Source organism: Dermacentor variabilis, chromosome 1 (genome assembly GCF_050947875.1).
Source record: "Dermacentor variabilis isolate Ectoservices chromosome 1, ASM5094787v1, whole genome shotgun sequence".
NCBI lineage: Eukaryota > Metazoa > Arthropoda > Arachnida > Ixodida > Ixodidae > Dermacentor > Dermacentor variabilis.
The window spans coordinates 102,219,322-102,244,900 of record NC_134568.1 but is presented as its reverse complement, the minus strand read 5'-3'; the positions used below and the strand labels follow the sequence as shown (position 1 = coordinate 102,244,900).

The 25,579-nt window shown below is 46.6% G+C and overlaps 1 protein-coding gene across 1 annotated transcript in view; it reads left to right on the top strand.

Annotated features, from left to right (window-relative positions):
* Positions 1–5,109: 5,109 nt before the first annotated feature.
* LOC142582038 (uncharacterized) overlaps positions 5,110–25,579 on the top strand; it is a 54,476-nt gene continuing 34,006 nt past the window's right edge. The window contains exons 1-2 of the mRNA XM_075691461.1: positions 5,110–5,320; positions 5,424–5,541. Of these exons, the coding sequence (XP_075547576.1) occupies positions 5,261–5,320; positions 5,424–5,541 (178 nt within the window). The 5' untranslated portion in view covers positions 5,110–5,260. The remainder of the gene's footprint in view (positions 5,321–5,423; positions 5,542–25,579) is intronic.

Below are 25,579 nucleotides of genomic sequence, written 5' to 3'. Positions count from 1 at the left end.
CTCCTTTTCTTGCTATCGACGGCGACGCTCTTCTGAGGTTCCCCTAGGGGACCTTCTTCATTACTATCTACTCTGGCCTCCTGAGCCCTCGGGCCCCCTAAAAAAGCAACAGCGCGACCACCAATTCGCCAGCCCACTTTTCGTGCCAGCCTCCGTCTCGTTTAAAACCACCACACCTTCTCCCTTCCGTTTACTTCGACCACCTCGAAGCCTTTCTCTCGGCTCATTTTCCATATTGCCTCATTAGCAGCTATTACGGCTCTTTGTACGTGACTGTGACCACTATCACATACAGGCACGTCATAGAATAAAGAAAGGCACACTACAGGCACCTCCGGCACCGTGCACACCACCGCGTGCACGGATGGATGGGATGGATGTTATGAGCGTCCCCTTTGGAACGGGGCGGTGGCTTGCGCCACCAAACTCTTGCTACTATGCTGCCTAATATCCTACCTTGGTTAATCAATGAGAAACAAAAAAAAAAGACACTATGAACTACCACGTCCAAATTTTCTGATACCCTATTGCGAACTGTGCTTTTGTACGTCTCCGTCTTTTGTCGTTTCCCTACTTTTCTTCCACCAATCCTCCAATCGCCTCTTACTGATGTCTATTGCGGACCTGTTTGCTTTACCACTGCTCCCGCTGAACCCAAGGGCTTCAAGGAGGCCAGTGGTGCCTAAATCGACCGCTGGATAGACGTCTTCACATTCTAATAAAATATGCTCCGTCGTTTCCCTAGCTTTACCGCAGCAAGCACATGCTTCTTCTTCCTTCTTATATCTCGCTTTATAGGTGCGTGTTCTAAGGCATCCCGATCTCGCTTCGAAAAGTAATGAGCTTCCCTTTGAGTTATCATAAATGGTTTCTTTCCTAATTTCGTTTTTTCCCCTTAAGTAGTTACTCATGGCAGGTTTCTTTTCCATTGCCGCCACCCATGAGATTAATTCAGCCTCTCTGACTTTCCGCTTGACCTTCTTTGTTGCTGTGTTGCCCACCCCACAGGCCGCATACTTGCTGGTAAGCTTCCTAGTTCTTTTCCTCCACTGTGAATCAATGTTTTGCCTGTACAGATACCTGAACACTCTCCCAGCCCATTTACTTTCCTCCATATTCCTCAGCCGTTCTTCATACTCAATTTTACTGCGAGCTTCCCTCACTTCAAAACTAGTCCAGCCCATATCCCCTTGCACAGCTTCATTTGTAGTCTTCCCGTGAGCGCCCAATGCGAGGCGACCCACTGACCTTTGGTTCCCGTCGAGTCCTGATTGTACCCCTGATTTAAAGCAAACAACCGCATTTCCAAAAGTAAGTCCTGGAACCATTACCCCTTTCCACATACCTCGGAGGACCTCGTACCTATTGTATCCCCATAGCGCTCGATCTGTGCTTCATTATGGCTGCATTTCTCTTCCCCTTGACTGTTATGGTTTTTTCCTGTGTTTCCATATATCCGTTGCCTTCGTTTATCCATATACCAAGGTATTTATATTCTGTTACCCGAGGTATTTCTTGGCCCTGTATCTCCACTGTCTGTTCACTGTTATCATTGAATACAATAACACCTGATTTTCTAACACTAAATTTCAAACCTAAATTGTTGGCTTCCTGTCCACAGATATTAGCCAGACGTTGCAAATCACTTTGCTTGTTTGCGAGCAACACAATGTCGTCCGCATAAAATAAACCTGGGAGTTGCTGCTCTATTACTGTACCTGCCTGTTTGTATGATAGATTAAACCCGATATTACTTCCTTCTAGCGCCCTCTCCATCCTCACCATGTACATCATAAACAGCAGCGGAGATAAAGGGCACCCCTGCCTCAGTCCCTTGTTGATATGAACTTTCTCCGCGCTCCTCCTCCCTTCCCATTCAACGCAAACAGTATTTTCTAGGTAAATCTCTCTGAAAAGCTGTATACAATCGTTACCTAAGCCTTCCCCTTCCAGAATATCCCACAAAATGCTGCGGTCTACGTTGTCGTATGCTCCTGTAATGTCCAAAAAGGCCACATACAACGGTCTGCTTTCTGCTTTTGATATTTCAATACACTGAGTAAGAACAAACAAGTTATCATCCAAACGCCTACCTATTCTAAAGCCATTCTGAAGCTCTCCCAAAATGCCATTATTTTCTGCCCATGCTTGAAGCTTTAATTTGATTGCCTGCATTGCTAGCCTGTATATTACCGATGTAATGGTCAACGGTCTATACGAGTGAATTCTGTCTTTCTCCCCCTTACCTTTATAAATTAAATTCATTCTACTTTGTCGCCAACTGTCTGGTATTCGTCTATCTTTTAAAGTTTTTTCAACTGCTTTCACGAGAGCTTCCTTACTTTTTGGTCCCAGTTCATTTATCAGCCTAACGGGAACCTCGTCTAGCCCTGTGGCTGTGCGCTTAGGAATTTTCTCTTCCGCTTTCTTCCAGTTTAAATTTGTAAGCACTAGCTCCTTTCCCCCTTGGGTCTCTTTCATGCTCTTTTTTTCTTCAAATACAACCTCGTCCTTGCCTTTGAAAGATTCGGCTGTTACTTTTTGGATGTAATTTATTGCTGCTTCTCCTTCCAGTCTGTTTTCATCTTCATCTAGGATATGTTGTTGTATTGTTGTTGACTTCCTGCCTAATGATTTTATGTGATTCCAAAATATTCTAGGTGCGGCCTTCTTTTTCTCACGTATTTCTGACAACCAACTTTCGCTTTCACCTTTTAATTTTGCTTGTACCAGTATTTGAACCATAGACTTTTTCTCCCGGTATATTTCCCATTTACTGGTTACTTCATCCTGTGGCAACTGCGCCTTCTTTGCCTGCCTGTGCTCTCGAGATGCTTTCTGTCGTTCGGCGATCGCTTCTCGTATCTCCTTGTTCCACCAGCTTTTCGGTTTCTTTTTTCCTTTCCAATGAACATGTTGTTTCTCTTTCCGTAATTCTGTCGTTACTACACTTAGAAGCTCACCATATTCCCACCCCTTACTTGGCGACTTGCCAATTTCTTCCTCCACTCTAGTGACTATATTCGCTATTTGTTCAGCGTTCAAATTTGGACTGGCCATTTTGCTTTCGTTGCTCTCTTTCCCAACTACATATCCCATTTTCAAAATGATGCGTTTATGGTCACTCCCTATGCTGCTAAACCCTTCCTCATCGATGACCATTTCTCTCAACTTATCATGAATTCCTTCTGTCATCAGACAGTAATCAATGGTCGATTGCCGGTTTCCCACTTCCCACGTGATCTGTCCTTCACACTTAGGCCCTGTATTCACGATCACGAGGTTATGTTGCTCACAAAGGTCCACCATTGACTTCCCGTTATTGTCGGTATAGCCATCTAAATCCTGTATGTGGGCATTCATGTCACCTAATAGGATTATCTCAGCACCATTCCCGAAACCCCTAATATCAGCGCTTATGCATTCCACTAACTCTTTATTCTTCTCTGTGCAATTTATTCCGGTCCACAAATACGTAACTCCAAGCCAAGTTTCTTTCCCACTCATTGTACCTGCTAACCAAAGATGCTCTTGACATTGTGAATTTACTCTCTTCCATTTGGCTCCCTGATGGATGAGCATTCCGACTCCCCCTCCCTTTCTTTCCGACTTAGTTCTGTTGCACCCTTCCCATACATAATTCTCAATAACTGGCGGCTCTTCTGAGTCTCTAAGGTGCGTTTCTGTAACCGCATACACCCCTATTTGTTCTCTATGTAAGTGCTCCTCAATCTCTGCCCACTTTTCCTTTCTTCTGCCGCCCTGCATGTTTATGTAGCCTATTGCATGGCGAGCTCTTGTTCTTGCTTTCCTCCTTTTTCTGTTATCGACGGCAATGCTCTTCTGATGTTCCCCTAGGGGACCTTCTTTATTACTACCTACTCTGACCTCCTGAGCGCCCGCGGGCCCCCTAAAAAAGCAACAGCGCGACCCCCAAGTCGCCAGCCCACTTCTCGTGCTAGCCTGTAATTGAAGTGGATCCCATCTCGTTTAAAACCACCACAACTTCTCACTTCCCTGTTTACTTCGACAACCTCGAAGCCTTTCTCTCGGCACGCAGGCTGACGTCTGCGCCCTCTAGCGCAGTATTTTGAAAACGCTAAAAAGAAAAGTGAAGCCAGCTGAATAAAAAATGCTTAAAAAATCTTTTACCAGCAATAATAAGCGGTAAAATTGAACTATTGTCCAAATTTAACCATATTTGCAAATCTGAATTCGTGGCTGATAGATTATGCAGTTCTGAGAGTTTCTGACGATCAGCAGCCGATAACTCGATCCGGATCGTTGGACCGCGTAGCAACGACCATTGTTGATCGCTATTGAGAAATTCGATCCGGATCAGCCCGATCGTGATCAGAAGTGTACGTGTGACACCAGTATAACTCTATCTGGATGGTTTGATGGTGTGGCAGCGACCACTGTTGAATCGAAGAGATCCAATCCGGATCGGCCCCGATCACGATGAGAGGTGTACGTGTGACACCGGTATGAATATATATAGTGTGCCAGCCGGCATGCTTTTTGTAATCTTCCCGAAACGCACAGAGCGGTACCCATTAGCCTATACGATAATACGAAATGCAACATCAATAAATAAGACACTGAATTAGGTGAAATTGTAGAGGACGCGCAGTGCTGACATAGACGTGTCAAGATACAAGTCCATATCCAAGGTATTTATATTCCGTTACCCGAGGTATTTCCTGGCCCTGTATTGCCACTGCCTGTGGCAGACAGTGGCAATAGCAGACGACAAAAACTGTAGCAGACGACAAAAAAAAAAAGAAAGAAAGGAAAAAAAGAAAACGTATGTGCGAGTTGACGTCAGCAAGTGACGCTCGCAGCACCACCATCGGTAAATTTATTGTCTTCCTCTATGTCAAAACTGCGATCTAGCGACGGCTCCCTCTCAGTAACGAAAGCCAATCTTAAAGGTTATACTGGTTATACTAGCTACACTTTTGTTGGCTGCATGTGCAAAAACAAAAACACAGCTAATATTTATGACTGCTATGTTGTTGGCACCATCATAAGCGCAAAAGTGATAAACGTCAGGCCTGGGCGGACAACCTAGAGACTCATTCTCGTCTGGCAACGGGAACTCGGGAGCAATTCTCTCTTCTTCTTGCTTGTGGCGCGTACGCGCACGTTTCTTTTGCGAGGTAGGCCTGAGCAGCGCGGGACGACGCGCGGTATAACTGTTTAGATTGCTCGCCATTCTCTTTTCTTAGCATAATTTTTTTTGTATGCTGTAGTCAGTATGGCTTTTAAGAAAAGTCCCGCTCAAGCTCAGAAGTCTGGCCCGAAAAGTGCAGCCGAGGTAACGACAAGCGCAAGGCCGTGTGACGACCACGTGTTTGCGCAGCTTTGTGCGTTGTCGGTGCGCGACATTGCAAGCGGCTAAGTTCGGTTTTCTTGTACAGGCTGGAAAGAAGGCACCTCCCTCGAAGAAACCGCAGGCAGCGAAAGCAGATGACGACGACGACTTGGATGAGGAAGATGACGATTTTTCTATGGACGAAGACTCTGATCTCAGCGGAGGTAAGCGTGCGAAAAATCGATTCAGATCTGTTGTCACCGTGTTACGTATGATTGTGGCAGTCGCGATGGGGTTACTAAAGGCGCAAAACGCGTCGACTGTTCAGATTGTGGCAGCTGCTAGGCTTGTTGCTTGCGCGCGATATATCCGCGTGCACGTATGGTAAGTATACCGTATCCGCGAATACTTCACTGTATTAAGCGCTTAAACCTTGTAGCGGCTTAACACGAGATCTATTGATGAAATTTTAAATACATGTATTAGTCTGTCAGCGTAGTCGGGTGATTTGGCTCGCTGGCGGTTTGCGTGTCCGGTGTGCCGACATGCTGTTTTCATGTGATTTCGATGTAATGCTGAGCTGGCGAGGTGCAGCGTGTATACCATGGTATGTTGTGGAGTAATATGCTGGAAGCTCGACCACTGCACTTGCGATCTAGCATGTCAAATAGCTGCAATTGGACCACGTGGGGCGCCAACGTCCATTCATGTGACGGTAGCACTGATGTTGCAATCGATCAACATGGGCTTTTCGTGCACGTTCGGAACCCAAATCTTTCGTTCAACAATAATAAAGCTGTGCAAACAATATTGAAGAAAGCTGTAAAATTTCGTGTAGGATCTCTACATTTAGCAGAGTGCTTAGGATAATTTCGTGCCGATGCCTTTGTGACACCTAGCAATTGTAAAAGGGTTAAATGCCTTACAAAACGACAGTGAATGGGATCATTCGTATCCACTGCACTTCCCTAACAATTTCTAAAATTGCCATGGTTTGGTTATCGTATCACCTGTGCAGCGGCACTGCTGCACCGGTGTCTGTTTGGGGCTAGTTAATTTTTTAGCTGTAAAGATGGACTTTATTGATTTTAAAAGAGCCAAAGCCTGAACCTAGCAAGTTTCGAGAACTCTTACAGCGAATTTGTTTATGCCGACCCTGTGCCGTCGTCGGAGAAAAGGGGCCACGTGCGGGAGAGGAAGAGCTAACAGGGAGAAAGGGGTTAAGTGACCTCCCTGTGAGAATGCTATCTTATACGCGAATCATATGTGGTTGTCAGACGGTGCAATTGCGGCGATCGAGGCAGATAGGCATCGAATTCTGCCGCGAAAGAAACAAATGTTATGCTGGCGGTTTGTGGCCAACGAGCAGTGCCCAGCGATTGAAAGCCGATACTAGGAGCGCGTGGCCGCCGGCATTTCTTGCTGGCGCAAGAAGTGCCGGCTGCCACGTCAATCGTCAAAACTATTGTAGCGCCCGCATCACAGAACACCTATACAAACTTAGAGAAGGGAAACTGTACCTTCCACAGTGCTACGGAAATAAGCGTAGCGGTGGCGTCGTGAACTAAAGTATGTGACCACGGGTGGCGCTGTACAACAGGAAACGGAAACGGGGTTTTGCACAGTTTACCAGGTGTTCTGTGGGTTTACTGGGTTTCTGGCTGCTGCGCCTTGATCGTGATCCGCGAGTTTGGTTGCTGTGTGGCAAACGTAACGCCTACATATGTATGTAGGCGCTACGTTTGCCACGCAGCAACCAAACTGGCGGGAGCACGATCGAGGCGCAGCAGAATACATGTAGCGCTGAGTCATATCGAGTTAAGGCACACTCTCAACTGACTTTTAAGGGCATCCCGAGCGGTTTTTCGTTTATTACGCCGCCGTTACCCCGAGTTGTGCCGCCGCGCTCCAGCTGTTGCATTTCGTGTAGGGCTACTGACAGAATGCGGTTTCCAGGTGGCACGATGGCCTCGACTGGAATAAACGCACACGACACCAAAGATTGAGTAAGCCTGAAAATATTTTATTTGCAGTTTACAAGTACAACAAAAAGCACACGTCTACGCATCCACACAAACGCGGTTACATAGTCAAGAACATAGTCAAGAAATGGCTCATTAATAAGGGTAGCACAAACGCACAAGAAAGAAGACCTAAGCTACAAAACGTATGGTCGGCTGCTAAGTATAATAATTTCCCTGTCACCGCGTGTCACTTTTATACAGCATCTTTAACAGCACTACCAGGCCGGGTAGTTTGACGGAAAGAACGCAACAGCTTACGGCCGTCAGCTGCCTCTTCCTTACGGGTGTCGTAATTATCCTCATATCCGCATCAACGTCGAGCAAGTCCGCATACAGGTATCTGTATCTGAACCATATGTGTCAGCTTAATACATGTGTAGTGAAATTCTGATAACCACCGCGTCTTATCAAACGTATTGGTTTTGCAAATGCGCATTATAGCTGACGGAACGACATACTGTAAGTGAAGCACAAGAGAACAAGGACAAAGGGAGGATACAACACTTGAAGAAAAAACGAAGAATTAGTAGGCGTACAGCAAACAAGCGATGACGGAGAACACACAATGATGCATCGAGTGTTCTGTGACATCGGTTTGCGTACTTACGGTGTTATGGAGATCAACGGCATAAAAACGTACCTTCAAGCGTACTCCCTCAACTTCCGCCGCATTCATTATGATAATCAACGCCTAAACAAAATGAGGCACTATTTTTTGCCAAGAGTAGACTTCTTTACAGCAAGTCTATGTAGTGACTCGCAGACGAAACCAGCATGATTTCGAAAATGTTTTACCGCCGTAGTATTCGAACGCCAACGGCCAGGAAAACACATCGATACCAATAGGCTGTCGGCTGTCGGTGGTTAATCAAGTACAAAAACATTGACGCTATGACTACAAAGTAGCTTCAACAATCAAATTTTAAAAAAATCAACTGCCTATTTGCCTGAGGTAAAAAAGCATCCTTAGACACCTCGATTGTTTATGTCAATGGTTTGTGTAAAGTAAAAAATTCAGCATGTTTAGCGCCCCTAGCAGAGAAAGCACAAATTAAAGTATTCGACCAAATTACAGTAGCTCCACTTGCGCGCTTACGCTGAAACGCGCCTCGATTGATTTTTCGCCCTCTGTGGCCATTTGTTGAACTTGAGAGTGTGCGGGGCCTGCCCGCATCTCCAGTGGTGGGCCTTGCGCCCAATACACGGAGCTTTGGATTAGGGGTTCCGCACATTCCATCCCAGCTACAACAATGGGAAGACAACGAGTAGTGCGTACTCCTGAAGAAGAAGCTGCCTACCGCTAGCGTCAACGAGTTGGCTCGTGAACGGGCTTGTCATCGTAGGGCTGACCCCGAGCTGCACGACAGATATGCTGAGTTAAACGGCAGCGCTCCTACAGCATGCTCACTACGTGAAGCATGCAAAAGTGAAAATGAAGTGAAATAATGGTGAAACAATATAGACTGCTTGCAAAGTTAGACTTGCATGGTGTAACACGGTGTAACAACACAGCTTCACTGTTCGACCATCTTCTGTACTGGAAGGGGCAATGATTTTTTAAAACTGATTTTATGTTTTTGTAGTGTCCCTTTAATGTTGGCCATGGGAGTTATCAAAGAAACTCTGAGCTCACTCAATGTCTTTGTGTGTTTCTGCAAATACGAAGTGCTCTGAAGCATTTTGTTTGCTTCATCAGTGTGGGCAACTATGAAGACTATCAGTTTAGAACAACTATTTTCAATATGTGACACTTAGTTGGGTGCTCTTCATTAGCAGCATCAATTAAAAAAAATAAGGCATCTAGAGTTACTGTATATGCAACCCACAAAAAGAGAGCCATATACAGGAACTCTTACAAAAAGGTTAAATCCTAGCTACCTCATGTTTAATAGCCAACTTGTGTAGCTATGGGATTAATTTTTCTGATGAGGGCTTATGACACCCGAGGAACTGACATATGCCTTTGGTATTATCTGGTGGTACAATGAAATTTGGAGTAAGTATGTCACGGGAACTCCAAAAATAGTTTGCACTGGCAGACTGAGACTGACTGCAACAAAAGCATTTGAGACGTTTCATCACGCCACTCACCTATTTCATCAGGCTGCCACCGCTGCTGTCATTACCATAAACAGACTTCTACAGCTAGTGCCTTTTGGTAGTGTGACCATTTTTGCCTTCAGCTTACCATTTTGTGCCCCGATGTCTCATCATCATCATTGTACCCTTGTGTTCATCAGTTCATTGTGTCTGCATCAGGATGACCGGCTTTGAAGCGCTAAGCTGTAGCTGAAAAAAACATCTGAGATGAAAGCGTACTGCAACTACAGGCGCCTGCGCTAAAACGAACAATCTGGACGCCAGGCCATCAGGGCCTCCGAGTTAATGAAGCTGCACATGCAGTGGCCCGCACACTCATTCCCCGGGAACCTCCTTTTTGCTCTAAACAGCCTGAATGCCCTACCCCTCTACTACGGTTCAGTGCAATGCGAGATTATTTCTGCGAGCAGCGCCGCGTGCATCCCCCTCCAGCGAAAGGCCTAACCAAAACAGAACGCGTCCTACGACGCCTTCAAACGAATACTATGTTGCTCTGCCCAGCTATAGTTAAGCATTTTGACCCAAATATCACTGTGATGATTTGGCAAATATATATCATATGGTCTGGGCCTGCCAACAGAGTTCCAAGCTATCCAATATTTCCCACCCCAGTCGAGAGGACTGGGAGGCGACCCTGCTCAGCAGCTCTGGAGTAGAGAAATGAGCTCTGGTCCAACAGGCTCGAGCGGTGGCTTCGACCAATGACGTCCTGGACTAAGAACGGCACCTAGTTTAGTGGAGCTTACAAGCTTCACCCTCCCTGTTGAATTAAGGTTTTCACCACCACCACCACTATGGAAGTGGTCGACCATCAAATCAACACTTCTGTGTCCTCCGCAGTAGCTTTACGGCTATGGCATTGGTATAGGTTGCGGATTTGATCCCGACCATGGTAGCCACATTTCGACGAGGGTGAAATGGAAAACCCACGTGCACTTAGATTTTGGGACGCGTTAAAGAACATCACGGTGTCAAAATTAATCTGGAGTCCCCCACTACGGCGTGCCTCATAATCCGATTGTGATTTTGGCAAGTACAGCTCCATAATCCAATGCAAGTTTAATACTTCTGCCATGGTGCGATATGTGCCATGTGAGACAATGGCAATGCTCAACGCTCTCGGAGGTTATGAAATATGGCTCACAACACCTCAAGCAAGCACCTCTCCCTGTGTGCTTAGTGTACTATGCAGATAAACAGCAGTGGTGCATGCAAGGTAACGATTTCAAGACCTTGGCACTCTCGTGCCAAGCACTCTTGGCACAACTTGGCACTCTCGTGTTCACAAAACGTTGAACAAATTAAACGTTCGCTGTCAGCGTCACTGCTAATTACCATCAGTCAAAACAAACAGCACAGAAAGCTTCGCTTACATCGATTCTCACATAGCGTGAGATTTACATATATTTGTTGTGCCCTGTCAGTTTCAGGTTTTGGCCAGGCTTGCCTAGCTGGAAGAATTCATCGTGCAGCTCCCGCGATAAACCCTTCTCTGAAAATTTTACCTGGCTAGTTATCGCCAAGAATAGACTTCGGACTGCATTGGGGGTGTTTCAAAGTTGAATCAAGTTTGAGCTCTGATATTCTTTTGCGCTTTTAATATTTGGTAGTCTGAGAAGATTAAGATAAAAGGCATGCGCTGTGAATGTTGTTTCATGACATTTGTTTATGGGCTGCCATTCTCACTTGGGACTTGCCATCGGCCTGCTGTGTCGAAATCCAATGCTCTTGATGTGAAATGTAAACAAAGGCAGCTCAGACACTAGGTTTAGAGAAGACCAAAGGGAAGAATTGAACATTCTTCGTACGAGTGACTGGTGCAGAATTCCAGAAAAATAAGCGACAAAGAGCGCATGAAGTAAAAAAAAAACTGGCAGAAATATGAACTAAACATTGCGTGATATTTCATGTTGCATAGGATGACAATAAAAACACTTCTATGTATCACATTTAATTTTGTAAGCATGTAAATAGCTGCTTACAGCTTTTACATAGATTCCAGCATTTGTGTTGGATTAGCATAATTTTTAATGTGAAGCATTCTTTGCCTCATATCAGGCCCTTTGCAGTAGGCACATAGGTAGGTTCCTGTCACCTCATTTCAAAACTGTGCAATAGAAAAAGAAAACTCCATCTCTGATGGTGGGCTTTGATCCTGGGTGCCATGGCACAAACGTCCCATACTGTACCCATTAGGCCATGCACACATACATCATCCTCGCCTACTAGCGATTTGAGACATTTGGTACATGCAGGATTTCTCATAGCAACAGTTTGCTTAAGAAGAGAATGTGCACGTGCGCCAGTTGCCTTGAGGTCACAGGCACAACACCAAAAGCATTTGCAAAGAAAAAAAAGAGGGGTTGGGCTCTATTGGGGATGCAGCCACAGTGGGGTACATGAAACATCCTGTGCATAGTGCTGAGGGTGTTTAGGCACTACGGTACAGAAATTACATGACCAAATACACAAGTGACATTTATTCACACAATACAAAGCTTACATGCTTACGTTATATAGCTAGAGGGGGCCCTGTGGTCTAACCTTGCAATCGTGCTAGCTCTGTATTTGTAGTGGGCCTGCCATGGTCACAGGGGGTGGGCATGAATGAATTTGCATCCATCTGTCTCGCTGCCAGTCTTTGTGCCATTTCTGGACCCTGCTTGTCGAATGTGGGGGCTCTATGGACGTCAGACTGGAGTTTTGCAGGACGTGTAGCGCCACCTGCCGGTGCGAAGAGGCAGTAATTGAGTAGTGCGAAGCCCGACTCCCTTGCTAAGTTGCGTATGCAGCTAGCGACTGCGAAACAACGATTTAACTAGATTTTGGTCCATATGGCGAGCGTTTTGCGCATTTAACACCCAGACGGAGAGCTATGAATTTCTACGCTAGTCGGATGCACCTCCGAACTGCCATAAAGCGCTTACTGGCTCATTCGTCAGACTGATGGCGGAAACGACGGCAACCGCGATAGCTCCGCGCACTATAAAGAAACGCCACAATCGACGTTACTGTTGTGTTGTAAATTGCCATGAACATGAAGGACGGAATACCAACATTCAGTTTTACCGATTTCCATCACGATCATATGAAGGGGAAAGGTGAGAGCGCTGGATACGGGCCGTTCAACATGTTGGGTAATCGGATTACTTGCATTCCCCACAGCACAGCGGCTCGCATGAGAAAGTGTGACAATTTTGTTCTGTAATTGTGTTGCGTAGCCCTGACGGAGGACCGTGGCAACTAAGGAAAAAGCTCAAGAATCTGCAGCCGCCACTTCGTTGGTAACAGAAATAAACGTTGCGAACCATCTTGCTTATGTGCCATCGATATCTCCGCCTTTTAACAGACATCCATCTCCGCTTGACTCAACAAGTGGAACGGAGAGATTTGTGTGGTCAGTCGAACCAAACATTTTGGTTCGTTTATGAGTTAAAAATCCTGTTCTAGAGCATCGTTGCATCGCGAGCTCATTTCTACTTTCGGTATTTTGTATGTCCTGCGCTGATACAACAAGCACGCTTCGCAATGTGCTGAGCCTGCTCGACTGCGTTTTTCAAATGTGAGCAATAAAGTTGCTGTAGGAGCACTGGATTAGTAATTGCGAAATAACGCACATGTGTAAAGAAAAAAATGTCGCATTTATTTACCTTTATTTGTGCGCGCTTGTTGCTTGAAGCATCTGCAAAAGGTTCAAATTAAGGTACTGAGCGATGCTGTAGCTCCTGCGAGAAAGAAAGATGCAGCGCGTAGGCACTGTAGGAAGCTTACTTTCGTTATGATCACATGCTATTGGTTGCCTTGGAAAACGTTTTCTGTTTTCTGCCCTGGAAAAGGCCATGAAAGGATTTACTCTCTGTAAATAATTGCGAGACAAAACATTACAATAAAATACATAAAAATATTGGAGATACTTAATAAGTCTTGTGTTCAGGGCATATTCAATATGAAACAATTTGAAATGCTTAGATTTGTATGCTGATATGCCTATAGACAAACCTGATGCTCTCTCTATTTGTGAGTTGCAGCACGCCGCAATAACACTTGAGACTTTATTTTATATTGTACACGTACTTCGCCCTGCTAAGCTTCTTTTCCGAAGCGTCGATGAGCGGAAGGTTTCCAGGTCCTTGATTTTTAGGAAACCATGTCTCAACACAAACGAAAGAGAAGGGTCCATTGTGGTCTGTGCACCTTTGCTTGCGGACAGCTCTCCTTGCACTACTCAGTTAGCGCCAAGGCTCCGATGGGGGCGCTGGTGACGGGTTTTTCCTAGGTAGGATATTAGACAGCATAGTAGCAAGAGCTTGGGGGTGCAACTCACCGCCCCGTTCCAAAGGGGACGCCCATAACATCCATCGATCCATCCATCCATCCGCAGCGCCTCCTGGGCAGAGTCTGAGGTCTATAACTGAGCAAGTGAGAAATTTCTGCAATTGCTCTCGCACATGCTGTGGGAGTGTCCTGTAATATCAGCTAAACTGGCAATAGCTCCGGAGGCTTTTGCATACAAGTGGGCCTCTGCTCTGCGCAGCTCCAACCTCAAAACACAAGAGTGGGCAGCCCAGCAGGGCCCAGAGGCGGTGACGAGGCAAGGCCTCGGGAAGTCCCCTTGTGGGAGACCTGAGCCCGGATCGTTAAACCACGCCGGATTTATAATAAAGTGGTTTCCATCCATCCACGCCTATAGGTTTTTTACGGGGGGACGCGGGGATCAGATCGCGAAAATCGCAAAAAGATCGATTTTTGGCAACGATGCGTTTCAGTATCTGCAAGGCCTAATCTACATTGTATCAAAATGGTTTGACTGTAAACGCACTAAAAGTGCCCGAAAAAAATTGATTTATCAGTGCGTAGGGCGAGAAAACAGCTTTAAATCGCGTAAGATCACCGCAGTTCGCGGAGCCCTAAAGGCGGCAATACACTCCGACGTAACGCGCGCGCGTCGTGGCGACGTTACGTTGGCGAAAACGACCCCATACAGTCCGGCGGCATCTGTCGCCGATGCGGCCGGCGGCATTCAGCGCGCTCGGACGTCGTCCGGCGCCGAATGCAACCGACTGCATTTCGCGCCGACCGCGCCGAGCAAGTTAGCGCCTAGCGCCCTCTCTCGTCGAGGTAGAGACTCGCTACTCGGCAGGCGGAGCCAGAACGAGATGGCCTCTTCGCAAGAAAGCGTGCCCGACACGTGCCGCTCCGAAATCGAAAGCTTTCTGAAGGCCGTCCAGCAACATCCTTGTGTCTTCGACACCAAAAGAATGGACTACTGGGATGCGGAGCGGGAAAACAACGCGTGGGAGCAGATACGCATGTACTCCGGCCTCTCAACACGAGCGTCAATGCTACTACGCACGTGTGTGTATACGTCTCCGGACATGCTATGCACTCAGCGCCTGTTTGTTTGGCTTGTTTTCCCTGTTTCAGTCGAAGAGTGCCTGAAACTATGGAAGCGGCTGAGGGACCGCTGTACTCTTGAACTGAAAGCTATTGAAGCGACGAAAAGGAGTGGCAGCGGCTACGTGTCTGTGTTATGTAGAGAGAGAGACCTGTTAAAGCGGGAGACGCACGGTCCGATCCGGCGTCCGACGAGCCGGAACGGCAGCCGGAATCGAGGTGTTTTGCCGTGCCGAAGCGCCGGATCAGACATCCGGCTTGCGGCAAACCGGGCAGATTTTCATCGTCCGACGCGACCGGCAACCGCACCGTCGTCTAGCCACAGCCAATGACAGCGCGGCTGGCATATGACGTTATCCGGCGTTCCCTCCACGGAGGCGGCGCTGGCTGGCTGGTTTTCCGCAGTGTTTTTTTTTTTTCCTTGCCTGCTGCAGTTTGTTTCCGACAAGAAATAGCTACCAGTTCAGTGAAATTATCTCGAACGTGTGCCTGTTATGCAAAGCAGCGCCTAGTACACTAGCACTAAGCTACTGGCGAGATGGGAACCGCGACGCGAGAGCATTTCGCGGGCAGACATCCCACACCGACCGTCTGAGCGACGCTGCTCGCTTCGCTTGCACGTTTGCCCTTCGCAACGACTGCGTCGAGTAAACCAATTGTATTTAATTACGGGCGACCTAAGTGTACAGTGTTAATTGTTTTGGCAAACATAAGCGCTCTTCGACGAGCTCGGGTTGGATCGTAAGCGCCGTCTGCCTAGCTAGGCCTACCGGCCCTATCGCTGGCTGTTAGCGGAGTCGTCAGTGGACAACGCGCCGTCGTGAAGTGTTCTGTCACTTGCAGGGGCATGATTTTATTGACAGTGTTCGTGTAAAGCGAAGCAGTGTTGTGCAGAGTTGTTTATATTGCGTTTCTCGACGTGGCTATGAAGTCGAGCTGGGGGCTGGATCTGGGCGGAGCTTACGCGCCGCTCAATCTTTCGGATGCACGCACCGTGTGACCCGAATCGTCGTATGCCGCATGCCGGAGCATGCGGCGCCGCACGTCGGATCGAACGCCGAATCGTACCGTGTGTCTCCTGCTTAATGTTTCGTCTTGCGGAATGTGTCTGCTTCCGTGCCATCGCCGAGCAACAGTCCGGTCCGCGGTGGCAATCGCTACCGACAGAGAAAGCGCGCGAAAAGATTTGTTTCGATGTTCCACGACAGGTGGCACGGAGCGGCGCGGTGTTCTGCGCATGCGCTACTCCAGCTGCGGCAGGTGCGCGGCGTTGTACTGTAGGGGGACGGATTTACGCCTGACGCGGCTTAGCCGACCTGGCGTGACGTAGCACAACCACCGCGCGCGCGCCGGGTCACGTCGAAGTGTATTGGCGCCTTCTTGGTATCGTTCGAAAGCTCGAAGTTTCGCCCACGACCTACTGGAACTCCATACCTGCACAGATATCCGGCTTCTATGGGAGCAGCTGGCACCCACTTTCGTTCAACCGACGGCCGTAGGTGGTGCTTCTATAGCCTGTTCGTCTGCTACGCGGTGAGCGGCTGTGCGGCGTTGTAATTAGTACGGCAGCTGTTGTGTTGTGACGAATTGCTTGCGTAGTTGATTATGTTTGCTAACACAGTGACAGTGATGTCACAAGGCTTTGATCGGTCACTTCGCTCCAAAAGTTGACTGCCCGAACCTGAGAAATGTCGGAGCGTGTAGTCCGCTGCTCTCTAAAATAGCGTTAAATAGCCGCTCCTATTGCCTTTTTCAAGCAGATTATTATAAATCACATTGTGTATAGAGTTCGCAACATACACAACAGTTTCATTGTACACGTTGTAAAATTCGCTTCTGCGCTCTTTAGAAACTTGAAACCACCGTAATGTTCGACGACAGAACGATTACCACTCATTTTAACTCTTAAGTTGTCCGTGAATGCGTCGTGAGTTCAAAAAGTGAATTACGCACACAGCTTCACTGCGTACGTATCTTAAGCACCACCTTTATGCTGCCACCGAACCACGCAGAAAAGCTAGCTTTACAGTTTGAAGAGAGTTCCGTGACACTATTTAAGGCCTGCAGTGCAGCACGTTTTAAAGCACTGGGATCGCTTAATTTTTTGCGAGCTTTCTACTGAACTAGACATCCAACGACATTAAAAGCAAGATATGCTCACCTTCCCTTGAAACAGAATCGATCAGCCTATTGCACATAGCAGGCGGAGGACTTACTCGTGAATACTTTTACTATACGTTTACCAGATCATCTGCCCTTCACTACGGCATACAGCAGTAAATTCTAATGTCATCTACGACATTAGGCTATCTGTAATCAACTAAAAAAAAGCTATATTATCCTATGAATCTTTTTAAACAATTTTTCCAGTCTCATACGGAGGCTAAGAAAGGGAAATTTATGCCGTCGATCTAGCATTGCAGCTGCCACCTATGCTCGTTGTTTACATTTCTTGCACCGCTCCTCCTCTTCTAGTTTCACTATTTACACGCAAAGCATTCACAAATATGTTTTCGTTTGTATAGTTGTAAATTTATTCATATACCGCCAATACAAGCGCTGAACAGATCGCCGAAGCAGACGATAGTGAACAGGTTATAACTAGCGCCACTCTGCTCGTACGTTCTTTCCCTAGCGGCAAAAGAGGCGAACTAGACCAGGCGTGCTGGAGGAGGGAGATCTGTGCAGGTCTGTAGTTCAGTAGGTCGTGGTTTCGCCATTCCGTTTCTGAATTCTTCGGTCGTCGCCATCTTGTAACAAACACACAAGCACAAAAGCGCGGGTCTGCTAGAAGCGGTCACACGGGCCCTGCGATGAAAGCGGGCCTCCGATTGGTTGCCGTACTGAAAGGCGTCTCGCCATTGGTTGCTGCTGCAGCAGCGGGCAAGCTGGCAACCACAGCGGACCGCAGTTGTCTGCTTTGAAAACCACGCCAGGCCCCATAGAGTTTCTCACTATAACACCTAGAGGGTAATCTGGCGCCACCGCCTATGGGAGTTTCTTAAGGGGGCACCATGCCGTCATGGGAATGACGGTATATGTGTCTGCGAGGCTCGTGTTGGCTGATGTTGTAAGAGGCTTCGTCTAAAACGTGGATTTGGCTACACAAATAATGCGTTCTCAAAGTAAAATCTTCATAAAATGTTTCCATTCAGTGCACGCATGTTACATCTTTACTCACCTACAATGCATGACCAAGCGAAGAAAAGCAAGAACAGACGACAAACTGTTTCATAGCGAGCGCGAACCTTATCGTCTGTCCTCCAACTTTAGCGGTTTGCTGATACTTTTTACGTATTATATAATTGTACACGTAATAACAAGTTCTCATAATTAAACAAAACATGTTTTTGCGTAATAATAAAGCTAAAACAGCTTTTCACGTGCTGTTTTAGTAGAAAATGAATTATTGTGACAGACGGAACGGTACTTGCCAAGCGCGTCTTCAAGGTGTCGTGTCTCTCAGAGAACGATGCCAATCCGAAGTCACAATATACCAGCATTCCCATGCATACCACAGCACAGCAGCGCCAGTTTTCCCTCTAGGTAATGTAGTGAGAAACTCTATGCCAGGCCCCACACGCTCTCAAGTTCAACAAATGGCCACAGAGGGCGAAAAATCAATCGAGGCGTGTTTCAGCGTAAGCACGCAAGTGGAGCTACTGTAATTTGGTTGCATACTTTAATTTGGGCTTTTTCTGCTAGGGGCGCTGAACATGCTGAATTTTTTACTTTACACAAACCATTGACATAAACAATCGAGGTGTCTGAGAATGTTTTTTTTTTTTACCTCAGGCAAATAGGCAGTTGATTTTTTTTTTTAAATTTGATTGTTGAAGCTGCTTTTTAGTCGTAGCGTCAGGGTTTTTGTACTTGATTAGCCACCGACAGCCTATTGGTATCGGATGTGTTTCCTGGCCGTTGGCTTCGAATACTACGGTGGTAAAACATCTTCGAAAGCATGCTGGTTTCGTCTGCGAGTCATTGCATAGACTTGCTGTAAAGAGGTTTACTCTTGGCGAAAAATAGTGCCTCATTTTGTTTAGGCATTTTGTTTAGGCCATTATCATAATGAATGCGGCGGAGGTTGAGGGAGTACGCTTGAAGGTACGTTTTTATGCCGTTGATCTCCATAACACCGTAAGTACGCAAACTGATGTCACAGAACACCCGATGCATCATTGTGTGTTCTCCGTCATCGCTTGTTTGCTGTACGCCTACTAATTCTTCATTTCTTCTTCAAGTGTTGTATCCTCCTTTTGTCCTTGTTCTCTTGTGCTTCACTTACAGTATGTCGTTCTGTCAGCTGTAATGCGCATTTGCAAAACCAATATGTTTGATAAGACGCAGTGGTTATCATAATTTCATTACACATGTTTTAAGCTGGCACATATGGCTCAGATACAGATACGTGTATGCGGACTTGCACGACGTTGATGCGGAGATTAGGATAATTATGACACCCTTAAGGAAGAGGCAGCTGACGGTCGTAGGCTGTTGCGTTCTTTCCACCAAACTACCCGGCCTGGTAGTCTTGTAAAGATGCTGTATAAAAGTGACACGCGGTGACAGGGAAATTATTATACTTAGCAGCCGACGGTATGTTTTGTAGCTTAGGTCTTCTTGTGCGTTTGTGCTACCCTTATTAATGAACCATTCCTTGACTATGTTCTTGACTATGTAACTGCGTTTGTGTGGATGCGTAGACGTGTGCTTTCTGTTGTACTTGTAAAATGCAAATAAAATATTTTCAGGCTTACTCAATCTTTGGTGTCGTGTGCGTTTATTCCAGTCGAGGCCATCGTGCCACCTGGAAACCGCATTCTGTCAGTAGCCCTACACGAAATGCAACAGCTGGAGCGCGGCGGCACAACTCAGGGTAACGGCGGCGTAATAAACGAAAAACCGCTCGGGATGCTCTTAAAAGTCAGTTCAGAGTGTGCCTTAACTTGATATGACTCAGCGCTACATGTATTCTGCTGCGCCTCGATCCTGCTCCCGCCAGTTTGGTTGCTGTGTGGCAAACGTCGCGCCTACATGTAGGCGCTACGTTTGCTACACAGCAACTAAACTGGCGGGAGCAGGATCGAGGCGCAGCAGCCAGAAACCCAGTAAAGCCACCGAACACCTGGTAAAGCGGCCATACTGTGCAAAACCTCGTTTCCGTTTCCTGTTGTACAGCGCCATCTGTGGTCGCATACTTTAGTTTACGACGAGGCGACGTCGGTCGATGGTCACCATCGCCGGCAGATATGTTTCCGATGCATCGTGCGACAGGGACACACAGCCTGCGAGTGAGCCCCAACCGTCGACGAGCTACATACTGTTCGGTGACTCAAGGCTCACCAGACGAAACGTCGCACGATTCAGACGCGCCTTGAGCCGCGTTTTGTGTCGGCGGTGACTGCAGAAGCGCAGGCATGCAGCGTTCGCGACTCCCTTCGCGCAGTGTCCGCAACTGAGCGGAAGTTCAGTTTGGTGGACCAGCAAGGCCAAGGACAAATTTCGGCCCCTTGTGACTGAGTTCATTATTGTGCCTGTTTATTATTGTGCCTGTTTCCGCGATCACCAAACTCTGATCGCCAAAACTCTGTGCCCAAGATGCCAACCGCGTTCTGTGGGTGTACACGTCGATACCAGGCTTGGTTTGGCAGTGAAAATGGTGGTCATGCACTACTCCAGACGGCTCAAGAAAAGGATAAAGAACGCCTGAAGAAGGCATCCAAAGCCCACCAAACAAAGATGCAAAAGTGTAAGATGTCTGACAGCAATGATTCAAAATATTACAGCCCTGGTGCTTTTAATAAATTTGCAGTGCTTTTAAAACTTTGCAGCCAGTTTTCTCAATTGCATTTTTTTTTTGTCAATCACCTCGCTCGTGAAAAGCGTAGCACAACAATGGCTGGACAGATTTTGGTCCAGTTTTGCTGTGATCCACAAGCTGTGCTCTACTTAAAGACAGTCTTGAAATGTTTATATTTCAATTATTTAATTATTTCACAATTACTACATGGCTCCATGCAGTGAAGCACATTCATGTGCATTTTATGTTAAGCAAAATATTATTAGTGCACTAAAAAAAAATTGAACACTGTCTTGATGTAGATTAGACATTTGGGCAAACGTGCAAAGTATTCCCAGCTCCCTATCGTCTTTTGTTACTGTGCCAGGCTTTCCACAACCAAGGAACTTATAAATTCTTGTAAAACAAAAACTAATGAAGGTATCCTAATGAAATTTTGGATTTGTCTCTTTGTTGCAATGTGTAGTGTGTGTGCCAAATTTCAGCCCTTTCTGTCAAGAAACAAAAAAGTTAATTCTGATCCCCTCCTCCTCCCTTAACTCTTGATGAGTGCAAGTTTGAGATTGATGGGACTATCCTACCATGGCTGAGTGAGCTCTCTAACATGACCATTCCCACTCAGATCAACAAACATGCTGCTGAGCTATGCCTCTGAATGCTGAGTGAAAAGGTACATTTACCTTTGATTGTGTCATGCGTGGCCCATTGGCTTGGCTAGAGAGCTTCCATATGCACGCCTGCTCCGTTTTGTGTGGAGGCTTCCTATGCGTGACGTGACAATGATGCTATCTGTTCACGTGACCATAGGCATATCTACTGGGGGGACAAGGGGGCACTTGCCCCCTTTCTTTTGAAAGTGGCCACTTATGCCTGCACGCTGGAAAGCCCAAGAAAACTACAGCTGAAGCTAAATTTCCTTTCTTAATCGAGTGGCCACATAAAAAATGCTTTTCCTCACTACGCATCCCTTGCTATGACAGCGAGGATTGTCTTTATGCCTTCTCGGTACGCCCTGTAGCGAACGACGCGCAGGATTCACCATACACCTGGAGAATGCCAGGTGCTGGGCAGATCCAGCGTGAAAAATGTCAGTTTGCACAACTTGCATCATGCCTTGTTTTTTGAGACCATTATATCCGTATTTGAAAACACAATCAGCTTGCTACACGTAACCTGCGGCCGAGGGGGAGGTCCGGATAAAGCATTGTAGCCGCACCCAACAAATAGTGTACCTTATGGCATGAAATCGTTTGATTATCAAATGCTGGAACTAAGTATCTGTCCAGAGATAGCCTACATAGCGTTGCAGTCTCAGTATCTTACCACCGTCAAAAATCTATTGAAACCTCTTACAGGTATAACTGTCGAATTTAATGTGTAATCCTGATTTATCGTAGAAGTGCAGTCCACTTATAACTATATATTGGTTATAATGATGAGTCGGCTTCAGAGTATCAACTTAAGGCTACGAGAAAAACCGTATATAACGATACGTTATGCACCGCATATCAGATATAACTAGCGAAATTCTACCTTTTGGGCGTCGTTTCCCATGCAGAATAATCGTGAAATTTGTGTTGCTAAGTTCCTCTTAACCTAGACGGTTAAAAAAATGAAAAAAAGAGGCAAAGCAGAGACCGCCTGTGCTCTCTTCTACAATCTCCCTCTCTTTCTCGGCAAGCGCGGAAATGCACCGCGGAAGCAGCGGTGCAATGAAACCCAGATGCAGTTCAAACTGCGTGCGCATAAAACCGGAACATGAATTATGGCTTTACTTAATCATAAAAAAAATATGGACCGATTCAGAAGGTAGTGCAGTCTAAACAAGCCACATGGTGCTCTAATGCGCCCAAGAAGACCTTGTCTTTCTTCACTGTTATCCACTGTTGACTCTATTGTGTGATACCCGCCGTGGTTGGCTATGGCTATGGTTATTGGCAATGGTGTTGGGCTGCTAAGCACGAAGTCGTGAGATCGAATCCTGGCCACGGCTGCTGCATTTCGATGGGGGCGAATTGCAAAAACACCCATGTATTTAGATTTAGGTGCATGTTAAAGAATCCCCGGTGGTCCAAATTATCCCAGAGTTCCCCACTATGGCGTGCCTCATTACCAAATCGTGGTTTTGGCACGTAAAACTTCACTATTTAATTTTTAATTTTTTACTTGTGTGGTGGTGTTTGATATGGAAGCTTCAGTGATGGCATGGGCCGAGTTAGTGGATGGTTGTCATCGCCAATGCATTTGGCATGATGGGCTAATTGTTTCGATTAACCTGCGAAGGCCAGCTAGGGTCCAAAGCTGACCTGATGAGACTATGGGCACGAAGTGCTTCATTCTGAATCTCAATTCCAGGCTACTAACTGAATCGGGCAGGTATGCCATGAGTGGGTGTGTGAAAAAGCTTGGAACAAGAAGGCCACGTCCTCATTACTGTTCTGCACATTCATGCAGTCCCAGTAAAGTAACAGGAAGTGAGACGACCTGGTGTCCACTGCAGCTGGAATGTTTCACTCACCATAATAAAAAATGTGCAGATACAAGCCATGACATCGAATGATACCCTAAAATAACTTGTTCTTGGGCATGTTTGTTGACACTTGTGAAGCGATTATAGTGCAAATAAAACAAAAAGAATGGCCATGGCCTCTGGTATTCTGTTCTTTGTGTTTAATTGCGCTACAATGGCTTCACCGAATGATCCCATAGCAACCTGCGATAGGGTCGAATCCGTCTCTTCCATGGCGCGACGGCGCATGCGCCCTGCCCTAGCCGATTAGTCGCAAAACGTTTTGGAAGGGTCGCGCGCATGGCCAAGCGCCGGAAAGTCCCCCGAAAAAAAAAAAAAAAAGATGCTCGGACGCGCGCTGCTGCGAACACTCGTGCCGTGTAGCGCGTTAAAACTCTACTGGTAGCTCGACATCGGTGCGGTGCCGAAAACGTGCGTAGCGTAAGACCGCAACTCCACTTTAAAAGCGAAAGCGGCCAGGGCATCGTCCGAGTTGTCCGGACTGCACCGTGAGCCAGGTAGTTGCAGCCTTTCATGAATGGCTCGCTAATTTAACGCAAAACCCGTGCATTGCACTTGAGCGACACTTAAGTACATCACGTTTGCTGACGAAGTCTTTCTGCAGCATTGGTCCTCACTTGCTGGTGGTAGCAGCGCGTTCTTGACTGCACGTACTCGTAAGGCGCGGCAACGCTGTGTCGATACGAGACCGACAAGACGCTCACTTTAGTGATTGACCGACTATTGTGCGTCACTGAAACCTTTTTATCATACCAGGTCGACAACAACGCAACTGACGAGCGCGAGTTGTACTGTGACAGGCTTCCTTGTCGAAGGCACCTGCAAAAACAGCATGCCGACCATCGTTCGACCGAACCCCGCGCGATCGGCAGTCGAACCAGCAACACAAGAGTGACAGCGTCTTCGCTTGTATATATAATTAATCGTGGTCAAAATGAGTCAAGCATGCCTACCAAGTTGAAATGAACAAACTTTAACCCTCTCAACCCGTGCCCACGAAGTTTGAGCCAATGCCGATCCTGTTCAGCGAAGGTTAACCTGGCACCGTCGAGTTCGTGCACTCGCTACCGGTGGACCTGAACTGAAATGTAAGCAGTTAGGTCGAACGAAACTGCTTTTATAGTTCAATTCTGGCCTTAGCAATTTGAAATCAGCTACACTTCATTTCGCACGGCGCGTACACAATAAGCGGTAAGCGGCGACACAGCGCTGTGCCAACATCTGTACGGCACCATACCTGTAGGCTGTCAGCCGCCTTTGCTATGTATATGGGTGGGCCTGTACGTTTTGCTTTGCCGACACATTTCTCAATTTCACAGATGCACTGTTTGCCCCTGCATCAAGCGGCAAACAAAAGACGGTGTATTCGGTATACAGCAGCATAAACAACCGCCTCGCTCATTTATACCAACGCCGTGTGAGCGGTGGCATCCGCGCGTTTTCGTGAGAGAACATGGCCTACAAATGAGCACTTATGTGAGCACAGTTTTCTCTAATAATGCTCTATGGCACGCTAAAACTGTAAGTATGATGGAGTTAAAAGAAAAGCGAGAATGATTTAATTAACAGCCCGTAATACATGTATCTGGATCACAGTTGCCATTGTTTAAGTGGTTCGGCCGCTCATATTGACTCGTCTCAGGGTGTAACAACATGGCACATATACGCAGATATGCATGTTTTGCTACATTTTGACACTATTTCATATCAGTGATGGACCTTTTCCACAATATTTGACGATAACAACAACCTGTGTCTGTATATGTCGATGTAAACAAGTGCACCGCTTTAATAAATCCGACGCAGAAGAATGCGCTTGAAGACTTTTTGAATATGCGAAACGTATAAATAATCTGTAAAAAGAATGCAAAAAGTGATGTCCAAGTGAAGAAATCAGTGACAATTTCCAAGGCAGCCATGCCACCTAACGTAATTCAGCGTGCCTTTATCGGCCGCACTGTTTGCAGAACAGCACACTCAGGCCTGCTCACCCAGTAGTAATTGAGTGCTAAATGGCTTCGGGAACGACATGCTGTCCCAAAGAAGCCATTAATAACGATTCGCGATCCACGAAATACACAACCGACGCGCACTCAACGTGGGCGCAGCTACACAAATCAACCGGCGAAAGCCCCAGGACCCTTCCAAAACCTTTTCAGTGGCGTGCGGCAGAAGGCAGCACAGGAAAATGAAAGAGGCGGATTGGCTTGGTGGAACCCCTTGTTGTGGTGCCACCTATTCTCATTGATAGGAATAGAGGACAAGCGTGAACAATATCTAGTTGCATTGACAGGCAGAGTGTCAACACGTATGGTAAAACGTATGACAATTCTTTGTTTCTTCACTATGTTGCCTTCTGTAAAGGTTGCTGATAAAAATTTACACATTTTACACATTACACATTTAATAAT